Source organism: Podarcis pityusensis (assembly GCF_964106645.2).
Source record: "Podarcis pityusensis genome assembly, chromosome: 2".
NCBI classification, from domain to species: Eukaryota; Metazoa; Chordata; class Lepidosauria; order Squamata; family Lacertidae; genus Podarcis; species Podarcis pityusensis.
Window position 1 is genome coordinate 6798675 of NC_138029.1, and position 18569 is coordinate 6817243.

The 18569-nt window shown below is 49.2% G+C and overlaps 1 protein-coding gene across 2 annotated transcripts; it reads left to right on the forward strand.

The window, feature by feature from the left end:
- The first annotated feature begins 4 nt into the window (after window positions 1-4).
- On the forward strand, window positions 5-18409 carry FKBP11 (FKBP prolyl isomerase 11). Of its 2 annotated transcripts, XM_080995185.1 has the most exons (8): window positions 5-122; window positions 3117-3214; window positions 7182-7310; window positions 12266-12331; window positions 13869-13956; window positions 14973-15006; window positions 16229-16299; window positions 18170-18409. In XM_080995185.1, exons 3-8 carry the CDS (start codon window positions 7293-7295, stop codon window positions 18385-18387), a joined length of 495 nt encoding a protein of 164 aa, XP_080851311.1. In that variant the 5' UTR covers window positions 5-122; window positions 3117-3214; window positions 7182-7292; the 3' UTR covers window positions 18388-18409. The 2 variants fall into 2 exon arrangements, with proteins under 2 accessions (XP_080851311.1, XP_080851310.1); XM_080995184.1 differs by lacking the exons at window positions 5-122; window positions 3117-3214; window positions 7182-7310 and adding an exon at window positions 11704-11908.
- Window positions 18410-18569: the final 160 nt, after the last annotated feature.

Genomic DNA, 18569 nt, shown 5'->3' on the forward strand with positions numbered 1-18569 from the left:
CGTCTACCAACGCTTCTACGATTGGTTAGAAGGCGGCTTGTAACATAAAATGTGTTAAACCCAATACATAACACACTGAAAGCAAAGGAAACAATGCAAAATCTCTTGAGTTCCATAAGAAGGTAAGAAAAGCCTGCTGGATCAGACCAGTGGCCCATCTAGTCCAACAGATGCCTGTGGAAAACCTGCAAACAGGATCCGATCTCAAGAGCCTCTCTGGCAGCTGACGTCCAGAAACATCTGCCTCTAACTGTGGACTCTGGGCACAGTTGTCGTGACTAGTAGCCCTCAGTAGCCCTCTCCTCCTCCATGAATTTGTCTCTCCCTCTCTTAAAGCCATCTAGTTTGGGGGCCGTCACTGCCTCCTGGGGGACCAAGTGCCATAGCTGAACTGAGTACTGCTTGAAGAAGCGCCTTCCTTCTTTTTATCTGTCCTGAACCTTCAACGTTCAGTTGCATTAGATGCCCACGAGTTCCAGTGCTATGTTATTACCAGCTTTTTACCTCGAGCCCTTTTGCAGAAAGCCTGGCCTGGTATATGGCAGCTCTCTTGCCATCTTTCCCATTAGTCCCGAATATGTTGACTTCAGACTCCCATCAGTCCCACCCAGCATAGCTAACTGCAGAGATGAGGAGAGTTGTGGTTCAGCAAATTCTGGAGGGCCACAGGTTCCTCATCCCTGGTTTATTCTGAGTGGCAGCGGCTTTTCAGGGTCTCGGGCCCAGAGAGGTCTTCTCACATTGCCTGCTCCCCCCACAAAGATCCTCTTAAACTGAGATCCCAGGGACCTGTGGTCTTCTGAATGTTGCAAGCATGTGCTCTACCACTGTGCTTACTGTGGATGAGACTGCGCTCTCTGGTCATGTGCCATCCCAGCCAGGTGTGAATGAGACCAGAAGTGACATATATATCTCTGTTCCTTTCCTTTATAGTGGAAGCTCTGTAGTGCGGCAAACTGACTTCAGGGGAAATGTTTTGCTGTTACTTCCATCTTCTCACTGAGGGAGACCAGGCAGGGAACTATGGCTGAGAGACAGCCTGCCTTGTGAGCAGTATATATGGAATGAAGCCCACAGAGGAGGGAGCAGGGGGAACACTAAGGAACCAAGAAGTCTCTCATGATGGCCAGTCAACTCCTCCCAAACCTTTGTCTCTCATCCTTTAGCACACAGTACAGTCATCGTATTAAGTTTCAATCACCCCCAGGGCCTTGAACTTTTGCCCTTGTGCACAAAGGCTAGGTTTCTGAGGACTAGGTTGGGTATAGCTCTGGAAGCAATTGCATGGCATTGAGCAGTGTGATCTGAAGTCATCTATCTGCCTTTCCCTCATGCCTGTCACTTGTACAGCGAAGAGGCATTTGCAAAACACAAGTGAGTATGATGCCCAATCTTGGCAATATATTGTGTGACTGAAGAATCTTTAAGTTCAAACGTGTGAAAATGCAAAATACAAAGCAGGAGGGTTATATATGCCACATGGGTGTTTTCCAGTCAACTGGGCGTAGGCTGAAGGCATATGGTGCATGCAGCAAACTGCTGAGGTTAAGTTGTTCTGAGTCTGGTGTGAATGCCATTTTGAGTTCCACGGAAGAGAGGAGGACATAGTAACTGGGACCTGGGGGAAAGTTGCAGTGTGGAGTTCAGGTTGCCTGCCGGCTAGTCACACCCTTTCCCTTGATACTCCACTTTCCCCCAAAATTATATTAGTTTATTTTTGGATTTTCGAGTTTACAAGAGAACAATTAAGCTATAATCAATGAATCCCCTTTGACTTCCCTCCTCCCCTTTTGTGGATCCTTATGCCAACATTTGCATCACGTCTGTTACTCGGGTGGTGCTTCAGTTTGCCCAGGGGAGAGTAGGCAAGAAGCAACTTGGATGAAGAGAAAGCCATGAAGGAGTGCGATGGCCATGATCCAGAGCAGGTGTAAACTTTTCTGTCATGGAGAATCAAGCCTACAGTTGCACCAGGCAACACATATGTTACAAAGAGAAGTGGGAATAGAGTCACACTTGCTTGGCATCTAAATGGAGTCCTGCTATTTAGACTGTGCGTCCCCGGCCAGTGATAAAATATTTCTATGTGTGCTGCCTCCTGCTGGGAAAGTTTAGGGATCAGTCACTGGGTGGTTTTGAAAGTCTAAGCAAATGAAATAAGAACGTGCATTTCCCCCCCCAGATAAGAGTACAAAATTGTGCATTTGGGACGGACTGTACAACTCCGTGGCCGAACACTTATTTTTCATGCAAAATACCTCAGCCTCTGGCATCTCTAGGTGGGGCTGAAACCTTGGCGAGCCTCTGATAGCCATTATGTAGGATCTGCAGCCCTTGGGTGAGGGGCCACTGGCATCAGGAATCTTGAGTGCTCTGGGCGCAAGCCACAAAATGGCTGCCATTAGGATGGCTGGCCGGGCATAACACAAAATGGCTGCCACACCTAAAAGAGCAGAAAAAGAGACGGGCCCACAGAATTGTGCCAGCATTGGCGATTGCCCCATCAATGGAGAGAAAGCACCGGCATCAGACACTGCCATGTCCCCCTCCCATAAAGAAGCCCTTTGCTCTTCTTCGTTCAGAGGGTGGGTGGGTGTCCAGTGTAATGTAAGCATGCTTAAGGGTCTGTAGTTCGATGTAGGAGAGGCCAAGCCAGCCAAAGAGGTACTACTGAGCAGGAAGAACAAGTAGCCTCTTGTGTGTGGTGGATTTTTGAGGGGGTATATTGTTTTGCATGAGGTACTGGCAGGCACACTGGCACCTCCAGGCTCCACGCTGGCATGTTGGCATGAAGCGGCTTCATGTAATTAGTATGCCTACCCCCTGAAGTCACACTGTTGCCCTGCCTTCCCCTACATGGAGCTTGGGCACCCAGAGCCAGAGAATCTACACATGCCACTGGCTGCCTATACCTGCAGAGCACCAGCTACATGCCTAGGCGCCCTGTTCTCAGATGCCCCCCTCCAGCTGTGGATGTCAGAGGGCAGAACCAGGAGACATGGCGGGGGGTAGCCTCATTGCCCATTTCAGGACATCTGAAGGGAGGCTTCTCTCTCCGGCGTATCATGTGGAGTGTGAAACCTGGGAAAGCCGTGTTCTTTCTTTATGTTCCACAGTTCGCTATCTGACAGGCCGTGAGCCAGATTTGCTAAGGAAACAATTTCACCTCATCTGTTGTAACTCTACTACCCCGTTTTAATCCAGTCACGAAAAGGTAATTGCTTCCATTTTTCATGTGAAAGAAAACTGCCACCAAAAGCTGACATTTTAATCATGCTTCTCTTTTCGGGTTCTCTTACGTCATGCTCCCTGCTGGTTGCTACTCAGTATTTTATTATAGTCTAACTGCTGCAGAAGAAGAAAGCAATCCAGGGTTGGAATCGGAGGTTAGCATCCCTGGCAGAACCAGCCCTACTGTTAGGGCAGAGCAAAGCAACCTCAGGCAACAAGTGCTGGGCAGTAGGTAGTGGTAGTTTGGTGTGGGAGGGCAGAGTTATGTGTGCCACGTGGCCTGCCCTGTGCTCCCTCACCTAGTCCTGCAGGTGCAGTGGTGGCAGCCAGTGCTGAGGTGGGATTCAGCTGCCAGTCTTGCCAGCTTCTGGGCAAGGAATGACAGAGCAGGGTGTCGTGCCCTGCTTTGTCTCGGGTGGCAAAATGTATTGGACTGGCCCGGATTACTGGGCACTGGCATGAGGCCCACACCCCACCCAGTGGGCCTGCTGCCAACCCCTGGAAGCTCCAAGCCCTTCGCCTTGCTATCACCTGCCCCTCTGAACATGGGAGCTATGACAAGTGAGAAGGAGCAACAGAACAGCAGCATCCTTCTCCATTTGCCTTGCGCTCCCCCTCTAGGTGGAGGTGCAAGTGGGCTTGGAGGAAGAAGGGAAACGGATGGATGGAGGGCTCATCTTGCACAAGCGCCATCCAATACCTGGAGACCACACTGGCGTAGCCTTGGTCATTCCAAACAGGCTGGCGCTATGCTGAAGTCTCAGGAGTAGGACTGAATGGTGATAATGGACGAGAGCAGAGGAGCCCGTGATGCACTTGGGGCTGCCTGTCACTGCGGCTACAGAGCTTGCCAGTCTCAGCACCCAATCCTGCTGCACCGGTGGAGAAGCCATTGCTCTTCGGCATCATGGAGGAGAAGGGGAGCAAGCTGACAACATTGATGGGGAGAGACAGAGTGCCTTTTCTCCCCCCCCCCCCACCTACCCCCAGCCTGAGCTGGAGCCTGCCTCTGGTTTCTCACCAGTTCTGGGCTCATCCATCTTGTATTGTCTCTGGGCAGAGGAGGGGGAAGCGCCCATAATCCCATTAAATGCCGCCAGCCCGTCTTCGGCTCATCACAGCAACGAGGGCTGGTATGTCAATATGGAGGGGGGCAGCCAGAGCCCTGGAATGACAATGGGGGCAGCAACACAGCAGGGGAAATAGCTGGCATGCCTATCCCGTCACCGGGGGCACCCAGCCAGCCTTCTGGAGGCACCGTTCCAGAGCGCTCTTAAGCACCATTCCCAGTCTGGGCCTGCTTAGCCAAGTGGTCTACAGCGCCATCCAGATGCCGCAAAGCCGTGGTCTCTGAGGGCGGGGCAAGTTAGCTGGCAGGGGTGTGGGTCCACAGTATTCGGATGGCGCAGGCTGCCAACTTTTTAGCTGGCCACCGAAGCTGTGCTGCTCAGAGCAGCTTGATATGCACAGATCACTGTCTCCACATGCTCTGGGAAGCTTCCTTGCTGGGCTTCTGCATATCAAGTTGAAAGAGTCCAAGAGCAAGCCGAGCTGTTCTCTCTTTTCCCTCCCTTCCTCCCTTCCTTCCTCCCTTCCTTCCTTCCTTCCTTTCATCCCCAGGCATGACTGGAAGAGCAGTAGGTTTTAAGTAAGGATCCTGGGATCCCTGGTGGTGGAGGGATGGATTTGTGGGGATGCCTGAATGCCAGTTATCCTCGCCCATCTGTGTATCTCTAGACTGGCGTGGGGAGTATGGCTTTGACAATGCCGGGAAGCCAACAGGCCTGGGTGTTTTGTAAAAGGATGGGTTACAACACAGGTAAGTCCACCTGACACAACTACTCGAATTTGGGCATATGTGCATTGCACACCTGGTAGACTGCTACCTTTGATAGTTCATAAGGAGTTTTTCCCAAGGGGGCAAAAATGCTCTAGGGCTGCTGATTGCCCTTCAAATGCAGCCAGATGAAGTCAATAAAGCACAGTGAGCTTGTTCCTTGTGATTCATGCTGGATGCATTCCAGTGGGAAGACAGACCTGTCTTGTCAGGGACCGGGATGGCTAGAGGGAAGGGACGTCACTTAGGCCTTTAGATTGAATAACCTCAGGGTGCTTATTTTCCGGGGGGGTGGGTGGGTGGGTTGTGGAAAGAGGATTTGTGATGTTTTGCTGCCACACAGTGGTGACAGCAATGTACTGCACCTTTGCAAAATCTGCATTTTGTAAATTATAAGAATTTATAAGAATTTTGTAATTTATAAGAATGCCTCTGAACTGCCACTATTTTGCTTTGTTGTTTAGTCGTTTAGTCGTGTCCGCCTCTTCGTGACCCCCTGGACCAGAGCACGCCAGGCAGCCCTTCAACTGTGTACTGAAATTTTAAAGGCACATCCAAACTGGTGTGTGGGTGTGTTTTCCTGCAACATGTCATTGACACAATAATAATGTATTAATGGTGGATATATACTAGAATGTCCACACATTGTTCTGTGTTATTAGTTGCTCTGCAAAGCTTCCCCATTGCCACTGCATTAATGTGATACAAAGGGGCACTCTTGCACAACAAAAGCAGATCCCAAGAAATAAAAATGATCTCTGGACATTTGTGCTATTAAAAAGGTTACAGGATTTCAGCAGGAAGCTATAGGACGTGCACCAATGAGAGGCAAAGGAGTATGTCTGCCCCAAAACTTCCCCAGGCACAGACTGTATTGAAAGTGGGATCATGTATAACCATCATAATATTATTATCATGAATGCACAGATAAGTATTTCATCTAGCTATGGTGCAGAGGTTTGGGGTACCTCAAAGGTCTCCGGTCTGGAACCCCCACAGAATTATTTTTTAAGAGTTCTTTTAGGTTTACCCAAGGACGTGCAATCTGCCATGGTCAGGTTGGAAACTCGCATGTTGAGCATAGAGAGCCAAACAGATAAAAGAATTCTCTGTTACTGGTTTAGAGTTCAACAGATGGACAACACTAGGCTACCAAAAAAATGCCTGATTGAGCTCTCAAATGAATTACCCTTTAAAAACTGGGTACATCATGCTGCCCAACTGATGGGCAAATATGACCTCTCAGTGACTGAGATTAAAGAACTCCCCTTATATTCACAGAAAAATATTTTTAAATGAACCATAAGGGCAGTGGCAACTAAAAACGATCTAAACTCTATGTGCACATCTACATGTGTCCCATTGTATTTTAAACTTAGAGAGGTCAATGAACACATATCTTATTTTAATGAATTGACTTTTGCACAGCTTCGAAAAGCTTTTACAGAGCTACGACTAAATACAATAAGCTCTGCTTATAGAGATGGGAGACACAGAGGCATACCAAAAAACGAACGTGTTTGCATTAGGGGATGTTCTGAAGTAGAGGACCTTATGCATTATATCTTGCACTGTCCGTTATATAATGATGCAAGAAAAAGATTTTTGGTACCTATAATGACAGGGTCCCCTGACCAGAACCCCCTTGACATGATGTTATATCTCCTTGCAGACACAGATAAGTATATGACCTGGCGGGTAGCACTTTTTGCAACTGCTGCTAGGAAAATTAGAGCAAATTATATAGCCAAGGTAGCCATTAACTGTAAAGGAGATGAATTTATTTGATCCCATCTATCTACCTCAGGCTATGCTCTATCTTTGTCACCAAACTCTGAGTATAAATTGCACACTGTATTAATTGATACTGTTTTTAACATTAGTGACCATGTGATGATTTTAGCTTATGAATTTTATTGTTTAATGTTTTTATTTGTACATTGGGGTACTTTTATAGCTTTGTTTAGAGTACGTAATGTTTTAATAATACAAATGTTTTAAGTCTTTTTTTACCAATTCAGTATATTTTCTTTTAATTGTCAAATAATTCTGTGTACATTGCGGCAGCCTTTGGCTATGTGCAATAAAACTGACTGAGACTGATTTCATCTAGCTCCATACTGCCAACAATGAGTGACAGCAGCAGTCCAGGATTTCAGACAGGATCTCTTCCATTCCTACCTCGAGATGTCAAGGAGTGAACTTGGGATCTTCTGAATGCAAAATGTACTCTAGCACTGAGGTATGTGCCTAGGTCACATGTGTTTGCAAACACAGATTTATTTTCCTTCTCCCGTGCCCCTCTCTGTACATTTTCAAATGTACACTTAAACATTTTAAGCTGCCCAAATAGATTCAAAATCATGGGATGTCCCTCCAGTTGAATCAATATAGTTCTGAACAAGCTTGTGCAAACAAGAGTCACTAGGATCTGTTTTGTACAAGTTAATGCAGTACATAAGCTGATGGTAATTTATAGGTAGCAAGTTAGTTGCAAATGTGCCCTTTAAAATGAAAGCTCTCTCGTTAGCTACATGCCAGTGGCTTATAAGAGTGCCTTGTGCCGTTTAGCTTTCTCTTCCACAAAATTATACAGCGGTACCTCGGGTTACAAACACTTCAGGTTACAGACTCCGCTAACCCAAAAGTAGTACCTCGGGTTAAGAACTTTACCTCAGGATGAGAACAGAAATCGCGCGGTGGCCGTGCGGCGGCAGCGGGAGATCCCATTAGCTAAAGTGTTACCTCAGGTTAAGAATGGTTTCAGGTTAAGGGCGGACCTCCGGAACAAATTAAGTTTGTAACCAGAGGTACCACTGTACTTTGCTCTGTGATTGGGGGCAGTGACCATGTTCATGTTCAGATGAATCTTGGGATGCTGGTGACTCAAGAGTTTTCAGACTTTGGTGCTAGCACCTAGAAATTAGGAAAACATACAGGGCGGCTGATGAAGAATGCAACGTATTTCCCCCCTAGTCATTCACAGTTTGTTACAACAGCTGTTCCTCTACTGTCTGGGTTCACTTTGAAATCCAGACTTGTCTTTGCTTTCTTCTAGAAATGTGAAATTACACACATTGCTGTATTACATCTGTTTTGTTTAGACCCTCCAAACACCACCAATACTAGATCTTTCCTCATCTTCGACAAGTCCCCTTATCTTTTTTGGCAACTGCTCTTGCAGCACGCTCAAGGTGACAGTCTCTGCTGATAGGAAATGGCAGGCATGTTTGCTTTCCACGTCAGCTTTAATAATAGGCAAAGCTACCTGTGAAAGCAAATGCCTGAGAATTGTCCAGTCCTTTCCATTCCATATGGTCAAAGAACCCTGTAGCTGAGTGTGTAATGGTCTAAAGATTTTCTGTAGTCAGACACATCTTAACTGCAAGTTGAGGTGTCTCTGTGTATTCAAAGTTGTGTGCTAGTGTCCACATTGCTTGTACCACCATCAGTTTGTGTACACATCTGCACATGCATTTGCAAGTGTGCAAACAAACATTATATCCATTTTGGTAGGCTTCTCCATATCTGGGCTAGAGGTTGAATCATTAGGTGCAACGGACAGGCTTCTACACTTTTCATTATGGTGCACAAACAGCCTTTGGGCAGGCAGAGCTTGTTCTGCAGGATATGCAAAGCTGCAGGTGTACACATTTCCTTTTGGAAATAATTAGTAAAAGTTCAGAAGTCCCATGTTCTCCTTTCCACCTGGCCACTCCAAACCAGTGCACATCTGTGCATATTCACAACCATTATAATTATTCATTATAATTATTCACTGCCAGTGTGTAAAGCACCATAGAGCTAGACAAGCAACATAGACAGGTCCCTGCGCCCACAGAGCTTACAGTTTAAAACAGTGAAGAAACAAAGGGAGGAAAGGCAGAGGAAATGTAGGCAGATGCTGACACCTTTTTTAAAGTATGCTGGTAATTAGGAATGAGTGGGGATTAAGAGGAAAAGCCATACCAATGTGGAAAAGGTGGGTTTTGCAGAAAGGGAGACAGCAGGGATCATGTTTATGTATTGTGAATGCAACAGTACATGCAAGGATCAGCAGCCCTGGAAGAACAGGGAGAGATAATTTAAGAGAGTAGGAGACCTGGGGGCCAGATCCGGCCCAATCGCCTTCTCAATCCGTCCTGCGGACGGTCCGGGAATCAGCATGTTTTTACATGAGTAGAATGTGTCCTTTTATTTGAAATGCATCTCTGGGTTATTTGTGGGCCTAGTCCAATAGTGTGAGGCAGGGATGGCAGCGCATGCGGACAGAACTTCCACATGGTCATGCAGTCCGTGTGACCAGGCCCTAGCTCTTATACTCAAATGTGGGATGGGTTTTTATAGGTATGAGAGGATATATTAATTGCAATTAATCCTTCCAGGTGCCCAAGTGTGTGGTTTGAACAGTGTTTTAAAATATCATCCTAGTCAGCAAAATTAAAATGCATAGGGACTAGGCCAGGGGACAGCAAACTTTTTCAGCAGGGGGCCGGTCTACTGTCCCTCAGACCTTGTGGGGGGCCGGACTATATTTTTTTTGGGGGGGGATGAATTCCTATGCCCCACAAATAACCCAGAGATGCATTTTAAATAAAAGGACACATTCTTCTCATGTAAAAACACGCTGATTCCCGGACCATCCGTGGGCTGGACTGAGAAGGCAGTTGGGCCGGATCCAGCCCCTGTCCTAGGCTGCAAAACCTTGATTTGAGCAAGTCCAGCTTTGAAGTAAGCTGGCTCTCCTATTCTTACCAGCTTAACAAACAATCAGGCAACAAATTGGGAAGTAAATTGGAAAGTATAATTTATTTACCAGTACTTTATGATGTTGCACTGGTTCACAGCAATGGCAGCAGTTAAAGCCATGCAGGCAAAATACTTTTATTTACAGTGTAACTTCCTCTCCAGGAAAGGAGGGGAAATGACATCCCACAGAGTTCTTTCTAGCATTTGTGTTTCTATGGTCTGAGCATCTGCCTATCAGCAATACAGCTCTGTGGGGTTGGCACTTTCTCATGCTGACAAGAATACAGTGGTACCCCGCAAGACGAACGCCTCGCAAGACGGAAAACCCGCTAGACGAAAGGGTTTTCCGTTTTGGAGGCGCTTCGCAAAACGAATTTCCCTATGGGCTTGCTTCGCAAGACGACAGCCCATAGGGAAATCTCAGGGACAGCGGGGAAGCGCAGCGCGTCTTCCCCACTGTCCTCGGACCTCCTCCGAAGCCTGGCGGCGGGGCGGGGACACCTCCTCCCGCCACCGCCGGGCTTCGGAAGGCTCCTCCGAAGCCGGGCGGGGGGGAGGGAAGACCTGCCGCCGCCGCCCGGCTTCGGAACGGTGCTCCGAAGCCGGGCGGCGGGGCGGGAACACCTTCTGAAGGCGGGCGGGGGGCGAAAGTCTTTGCTCCCCCCTGCCTGCCTGTCCCGGAGGGCTTTTGAAGGCAGGGGGGGAGCAAAGACTTTCGCCCCCGCCCGCCTTCAGAAGAGGTCCAGGACCTCTTCTGAAGGCGGGCGGGGGGCAAAAGTCTTTGTCCCCCCTGTCTGCCTTCCCAGGGGCTTTTAAATCGCCCCGGACAGCGGAGAAGTCCTTCGCTGTCCCGGGGCGATTTTAAAATGCCGCCCGCCAGCATTTTAAGATCGCCCGGACAGCGGAGAAGTCCTCCGCTGTCCCGGGGTTTTTTAAAATGCTGGGGGTGGGAAGAAAAGCCCTTGCCCCCCCCCCCCCAGCCTTCAGAAGAGGTCTGGGGACAGACTGTCTGAAGGCGGTTTCACAAAACGGAAATGGTCTGAAGGCGGTTTCCCTAGGAACGCATTAATTGGTTTTCAATGCATTCCTATGGGAAACCGTGCATCGCAAGACGAAAAACTCGCAAGACGAAGAGACTTGCGGAACGAATTAATTTCGTCTTGCGAGGCACCACTGTATGCCTTTATTAGCTTTTGGCTGCTAATCTCCCACACCAAAGCCGAGTCTTCCAATTTGTGAAGAAGTGCCCTGCGAGCAAATGGAGAGTGTGCTCCTCCTCCCAGGGCTATCCAGAGCCAGATGGGCGGGGTATAAATAAATAATAATAATAATTACTATTATTATTGTATTTTCAGAGAGGGTGGGCACCTTCCTGGGCGCCATTGTGTGGGCGCTGTGGGGAACAGTGTGCTGACCTGCGGAACTCCCTGCTGCAGGATTTCACCAGAGCCCAGGATGGGGGTGGGGAGAAGAGGCCTGCTTAGCCCACCTTCCCCTTCCCACAGCAGCCGGATGCCAGTGGGAATCCTGCGAACAGAAGAGCACAAACAAGGAGGCACCTGTTCTGCAGCAATAAAACTGCTAGCACATTTGCAAAGTTAAGAAGGGTCATGTATGGTTTCACATTGGATGGGGGGGGGGTCCTGCATGGCAAAGGGGTGGACTAGATGACCCTCGGGATCCCTTGCAACTCCACGATTCTTCTCCAGCAACATTCCTACATTACTTGCACCCCGTTCGGTGTTGCTGCGCACGTGTCTCTCGAAGGCCTGAGAGCAGCACCTCTCCGGTGCCAGGAGAGCCCCCTTGCTCGCTCGCTCGCTCCGGCCCTCCTTCCTTCCTCCGGGGCGGGGAAGCGGGCAGCAGGGGGCGGCGCCAGGAGGAGGCACCCTGCCCTGCCCTGCCCTGCGGTGCAAGCCCGGCCGCCGCTGCTCCGGCTCCGTGGGCCACCTCTCTCTCGCCATGCCGCCTCTCCGCTTCGGCCTCGTCCTCGTCCTCCTGTGCGCAGCCGGCAGCCGCGCGCAGCGGGCGGAGGACGAGCCCGAGAGCCCGAGCGAAAGCGCGCCCCGGGAGCTGCAGCTGGAAACCCTGGTGAGGGCGCGCGGGCGCAGCTGCGTGTCCTGCCCGGCCGGCCGGCGGCGAGAAGTGCCCGGCGCGCCTCCGAGATGCCGCCGGCGGAGCTGGGAGGGAGAGACGCAGCCCCGCGGCTGCCCGGGGGCGCGCCTGGTCCTCGCCCGGGCCTCTTACGCGGCGGGTGGGGCGGGAGGAGCGAAGCAGCGGCGCCGGTGCCACTGACTCTCGGCGCGCGCTTTGGGGCGCAGCGGAGTCTTTGGAGAGGCCCCTCCGCCGCCCCCCGTTGGCGCGCTGCTGCACGGATGGAGAGCCACGTGCGGCTCGGATCCGGGCCCCCCGCTGACGCCCTCCCCTCTCTCTCTCGGCTCTCCGCAGGTGGAGCCCCCCGATGACTGCGCGGAGCGCTCGGCGCTGGGAGACACGCTCCACATCCACTACACGGTAAGCCGAGGCCGGGCGGAGGGCGCGGGGAAAGCCGCGCACGAACACGTCAGCACCGGCGCTTCGCGGCCGCCTGGGGAGGGGCTTCCCGCGGCTCCGCCCTCCGGGTCAGCCCGGCGCGGGTGCTGGGCAGGAAAGATCGGGAGCGGGGGGCGCGTTGGTGCGTTTGGTTTTGGGAAGGCGAGCTGTGCGCCCCGGTGCCAGTCCTCCCTTTGCCGCCGTGGAAGAGGCTGCGCGTGTTTTCGGAGCAGCCTTCCGCGTCACGAGGCCCAATAGGCTTTTGCTCGGCTGGCACATGGACACCGGGACAAGCCCTGGAGCCCGGGCTGAGGCTTCTGCGGGGCGCAAGGGCTCCCAGCAAAGGGCAGTTGCAGGCAGGCTGGTGCAGACCCCGCGTGGGGCAGCCGGGTGCCCTCCAGATGGCGTTGGATTCTGGCTCCCATCAGTCTCTACCGCTGGTCCTGCAAGCAAGCGGCTGGCGGAGCTGGGAGTCCCAACATATGGAGGGGATTTAGGGCAGTGCAGGCAGTTACCCCGCACAGGGCAGCCAGTCCAGGGGACACAAAATAATAATAAAATTAACAACAACAACACACAGATTTATACAGGTACTTAAGGAGCAGATGGGGCTCATCCACCTGGGAAGGTAGCCCATCTCAGAGAAGGAAACCGAACCTCAACCTTGGCTGCCATGCAGGACATCTTCTGGAGAAGAAAAGGCTAAGGCGGCAACCTTACACAAATCTGGAGTGGAGTCCCTAAGATAGTTGCCTCCTTTAGGAAACTCCTGCAGCCAAGCTGGTTCCAAATGTGTTGCTCTACTTTGGACCACATCAGCAAGGCCTGTCTTGTGATCTGGGCAGCTGAGGACCTCCATACACACCGCCCAGGCTTGCGCCCCAGGGGTCTCACCTTTGTGCTGCTATTGCAGCAGTTTGCCTTCACCCCTGGAGGTGCACTCCATTGTCTCTCACAGTCGACTGAGAAAATCCATTAAAAAGCAACTGCACCAGAAGGAATTATTGTGAAAATAAGAATGGGTGCCAAATTTTGTCCTCATTCATGGTGCTGTATTACCAAAGTCTGCCCCTGACATAATTGGCTACCCCTGGTGTAGAAAGTGTCCCTTGAAAGTCGAACAAGTATTCTGAAGGGAGGGAAGCATATTTTCTTATTTGCTGGGATAGATGATGCACACACCACAACACCATAGAAGAGGTGATTCTGTCAGTGTGAGAAAAGCGAATGCGTCTCCTTTTTAAAAATCTGGCTTTTAAAAAATAATAATGGAAAATGACGTCATGGTGGAAATCACCACAAGCCTTTTTCCTGACACCGTGTTGCTCCATTTGTCTCAGAACCACAAGTTTCCACACTTCCTGCAAGTTTTGTTTTTCCGTGCAGTTTAGCAACTGCTTGTGGGCTTCCCTTAGGAAATTGCTTAGCTGCCATGAGACTAGACTAGCTGCTGGACTGGCTGGGGCTTTGGTCGGATCTAGCAGCTGAATTGCTGGATCATAGCGTTCTTTCTTTGCAGGGTACCCTTGAAGATGGCCGCATTATTGACAGCTCTCTGTCCCGTGACCCACTGCAAGTGGAGCTGGGCAAAAGACAAGTCATCCCAGGTACATCTTTGGAACTCGCGCTCTGAGGCCAATTTGGCTAACGAACTTCCCATGCAATTTGGACAAGAACTGGAGCAGGAATGTTATCCACTATTGGACCTTTTCCAATACAGTGATACCTTGGTTTACAACCATAATCCGTTCCGGAGGTCCTGTTGTAAACCAAAACAGGTTGTAACCCAAGGCGCGCTTTTGCCAATGGGGCCTCCCAAAAAAATGGGTTGTAATCCAAAAAAAGGGACAAACTCTTTTTTTTTTTTAAAATAATATTTATTAAAGTTTCAAAGGGAAAAAAAATCACATTAGTAAAAAAAATTAACAATGAAAAGGAAAAATACAAAATAGAAAAAAAAAAAAACAGTTAAAAACAATTCCATCTTTTCCTCACTTCTTTTACGTTTACTTGTTTCCCGGACCTCCTCATACCTCCCTCTTTTGTATTCCAATTAAATTTGTTAATCCAACAATTCCTTTCCCTCCTTTTTAATCCTAATCCTTAGTCCTGATATATTGTAACGTTAGATTTTACATATTAAAAACCAATTTTTCCATATTCTTTTGTACCTATATAGCTAGAAACCACTTAACTTCAATCCAACATCATTCTAACATTCATTAATTTTACAATATTTCTGTAAGTAGTCTTTAAATTTCTTCCAATCTTCTTCCACCGACTCTTCTCCCTGGTCTCGGATTCTGCCAGTCATTTCCGCCAATTCCATGTAGTCCATCAAAAAAAAAAAAAAAAAAAAAGGGACAAACTCTCCCCTTCGTTACATATCTTTAGGTGCCAGGTAAAAACTTTGTGTTTCCTGTTGCTCCTTTACAAATGTTGCTTGCATGTGGCATCATTTTAATTCTGCACTGAGTGCATGCTACTCTACTGATGCACTCAGCAGCTCACAAGTAACTCTGACCCTGGCTGAAAGCAGTGCGGCTTGCATCCCCTGTCAAGTATAAACAGTGCTGAATGTAAGCCACACGTAACTCTTACCTGTGTTTATTCTTTTGCTCAGGTTTAGAACAGGGTCTGCTGGATATGTGTGTTGGGTAAGTAATTTTCAGTGTGCTTGCCTTGTAGTCTGTGTTACCATCTCTGAACCCCTTCCCTAAAATGCACCTTTCACAAGCTTAATGCAAGCCACAATTTCTCACTTTCTTAACTTGGGAAGGTTCTCTGTGAGGCAGTGTAAGAACTCTTGGTCTCCTCCCATAAATGTGCCTGTTGAAAACCTCTCTATTCTGCCAGGCCTATGCGGGTGATTAAGATTATCTTGGGCTGCAGTATTGTTTAGAGGGTTGCTGCTGCTGCTGCTGCTGTTAATTTTTTGGATCTTCTGGTTTATGTGGAAGTTGTTCAATTTGATTGTGCACTTCCTGTTCATTTGTTTATTGTTTATGACTACTTTTGTTATTTTTGTAGTTGTGTAATTTTTTAATATGTTGTAAGCCGCCTTGAGCTTTAACTTTGGAAAGGCAGCATGCAAATAAAATGATTGATTGGTTTTAAGATGTTTGTTTTAAATTGTTTTGACTTTAGGATGGTTTTGATTTTTTATTATTTTACTGTATGGTTTTATGATAGGGATGCGGGTGGCGCTGTGGTCTAAACCACTGAGCCTTGGGCTTGCCGATCAGAAGGTCGGTGGTTTGAATCCCCGCAATGGGGTGAGCTCCCGTTGCTCGGTCCCTGCTCCTGCCAACCTAGCAGTTCAAAAGCACCCCAAAAAGTGCAAGTACAGGTACCGCTCTGGCACAAAGGTAAACGGCGTTTCCGTGCGCTGCTCTGGTGTCGGTGTTCTGTTGCGGCTTAGTCATGCTGGCCACATGACCCAGAAAAACTGTCTGCGGAGCGGACAAATGCCAGCTCCCTCGGCCTGTAAAGCGAGATGAGCACCGCAACCCCAGAGTCGTTCGCAAATGGACTTAACTGTTAGGGGTCCCTGTCCCTTTACCTTTATGATTTTATAGAGTTGTAAACCACTATGATTTATTTCTATATATCAATAAGCAGCAAACAAATATTTTTATGTATAAATGTGAAAAGGAAATCCATCTTTTAAAAAATTGGTGTGAAGCATCCGTAGAGCATTTATTTGAATCCTGCTCCCTCCAGCCAAGGAATTTCTAGATTGTTTCACTGACAACTGCAATTTTCTGCCTGGGTTTTTTGTTTTTTTTTAATGCCCAAAGAATCCCCACTGAAGTCAACAGCTTTGTACACCCGTGTCCTGTCCTCAAATGCTGACATGGCATTCCTTCTTCCTGGCAGGGAAAAACGCAGAGTCCTCATCCCCCCTCACCTGGCATACGGCAAACGAGGTTCCCCGCCAGCTGTCCCAGGTACAATCCAGCGACTAGCGCCTACTTGATGGCCATTCGGCAGGACATCTTGGCAGGCTGTTTTTCTCTAGGCTGCTCTATCTGCTTCCGTTGCCTTTGGATGTACAGTTGGCACATGGGCTCTGATTTGGGGTTGAGGAACTGAAAAGGGGAGCTTGGAAAGCGACTGACTGTAGCGGGGTGGTCTCTTACAGCATTTTGATGCTGTGGGATAGCTAGATGTGAACTATCACTGGGTGACTGCATGAGAAAGAGGCGATGTGGGGTGCTTGGTACAGTGCTGCAAGACAGGATTTCTCCATCAGACTTCTTTTTAAATGCAAGATATTTAGTTCCTTCCATTCCCTTCTCATCTCCTGCTTATCACGAAGCAGCGGTAGCAAGCAGTGGGTTTAAGTTCTAAAAAGGGCTGAGCTGAGCCTGAATCCTGCACAGAAGCCGTGTTGGTTCAAGGTTTTCACGCCTGAAGCAGAGCCCAATGGCCCGTTAGGGCTTTTAGTTTTGCTGCAGCATGCAGCAAATTCCTGGCTATGCTCCTACACCCAGATCTGCAAAGAATTGCTGTAGTTAAGCATTGGTGAAATGTACTCTGCACACACTCAGAAGCACTCTTTTCTTTATTATTACTTCATAATTTCCTGGGCCGAAACAAGGCATTTAAAAAAGTTTTCTGGGCTGAGCCGTGGTTTCACATTTCTAGTGAAAATGCACCCTAACCTAAGGTGAATTCAGGCGTGTTGACTGAATGGGACAAAATTCACACAAACGTGTGGAAAGTCCAGAGTTGCATTTGAACGTGTGAGGTAAGAGCCGCATCCACAGGCGTTGCAGTGTTACTGAATGCACACAACTTCTGGAGAAAACATGGTGGCCAACCTGTGTAGCTCACAATGGAGCATCTGGCCAGTTCAGTAAAGAATTAGGATGTTTGACTTACTAGCTGCTGGCATTGGGGCTGGATGGGATGGCATCCTCAGCTGAAGCCGCCCTGTGCTCATCACCCACATTAACCCCATTGCTTTAAGGATCTGTGGCTGCCCCCAAAGTGTGGCTGGCATATGTGGTTGCAATCTAGGTACCAGCTTGGGCGAAGTATATGCTCCCCTAGGAATTAGTTTGCATATAGTTTGCAGTTAGACAAGCAGCCGTGGCCCTGCTTACGTTCTGCCCTTGGCCTGGCAGTTCATGTAGCCTGCAGAGCCGTGCATTTTGAGCCTCCATGCAAATACAGATTGGTGGCTGTGTTCTCTGCTGGCTTTTGTGCCCTGACTAATTGCACCAGTGCAGGGATGCCGGCATAAAGAGGGTGAAGGCAACCCTTTGGGTCTCTCGCGTGGAGCATCCTATGGACAATACAGATCCTCAGAGAAACCTAGGAAGCGCAGTGTGGTCTACGTTGACTGGCTGTGACTGTCCAAGATTTCAGGCAGGATTCTCTTCCAGCCTTACCTGTGTAGGCCGGGGAATGGGTGTGCTTCTTTCTGCATGCAAAAGAGGTGCTCTACCACTGAGCCACAGTCCTTCTGCAAAAGTTACCTTTTGCCAATACAGGATATGGGGCTGGAGGGACCGATTGCCTAGCACAGGGAAGCAGAACTAAGTTTCTCTTTTCTCCTATGCTAAAAGTGGCATTTAGTTGCAGCAGCACCAGTGGGTGCAGTTTGCACTATGATATTGAGGAGGGCCTCTTGCTAATTTTTTCGAGCGAGCCCCCAAAGTCCTGACAGCACCACTGAGCAGCGCAAAGCCTTGTTTGTGCTTCTCTAGCTGCCATAGATGCTTAACACTGACAGGGCAGATTTCCTAGGGACCTGCCTTGCCTGAATTGTCTCCCAGCGCTGCTTCACCCAACTCCCTCCTCTCTCTCCAGCTGATGCAGTCCTGCAGTTTGAGGTGGAGCTGGTGGGGCTGTCCAGAGCCACCTACTGGCAGAAGATGCTGAATGACGTGCTGCCCCTACTCTGCATCGGGCTTGTCCCTGCGCTCTTGGGGCTCATTGGCTACCACCTGTACCAGAAAGCCCGGGCACCCCGTGTCTCCAAGAAGAAACTCAAGGAGGAGAAGAGAAACAAGGCTAAGAAGAAATAAAGTGCCCCCTCACCTTTTTGGACATGGCTTTGCGGTTGCTTCTCTTGTGGGGTTCTGCTCTGTTGTGCTCGCACCTTCACGATAAAGCGGAGGGAAGGGGTAGGCTGGATGAAGGGCTGGTCTCACCTACTAGGATGTAGTAGTTTGAACAGTCTTTAACCAGGGAAGGGTATCTACGGAGT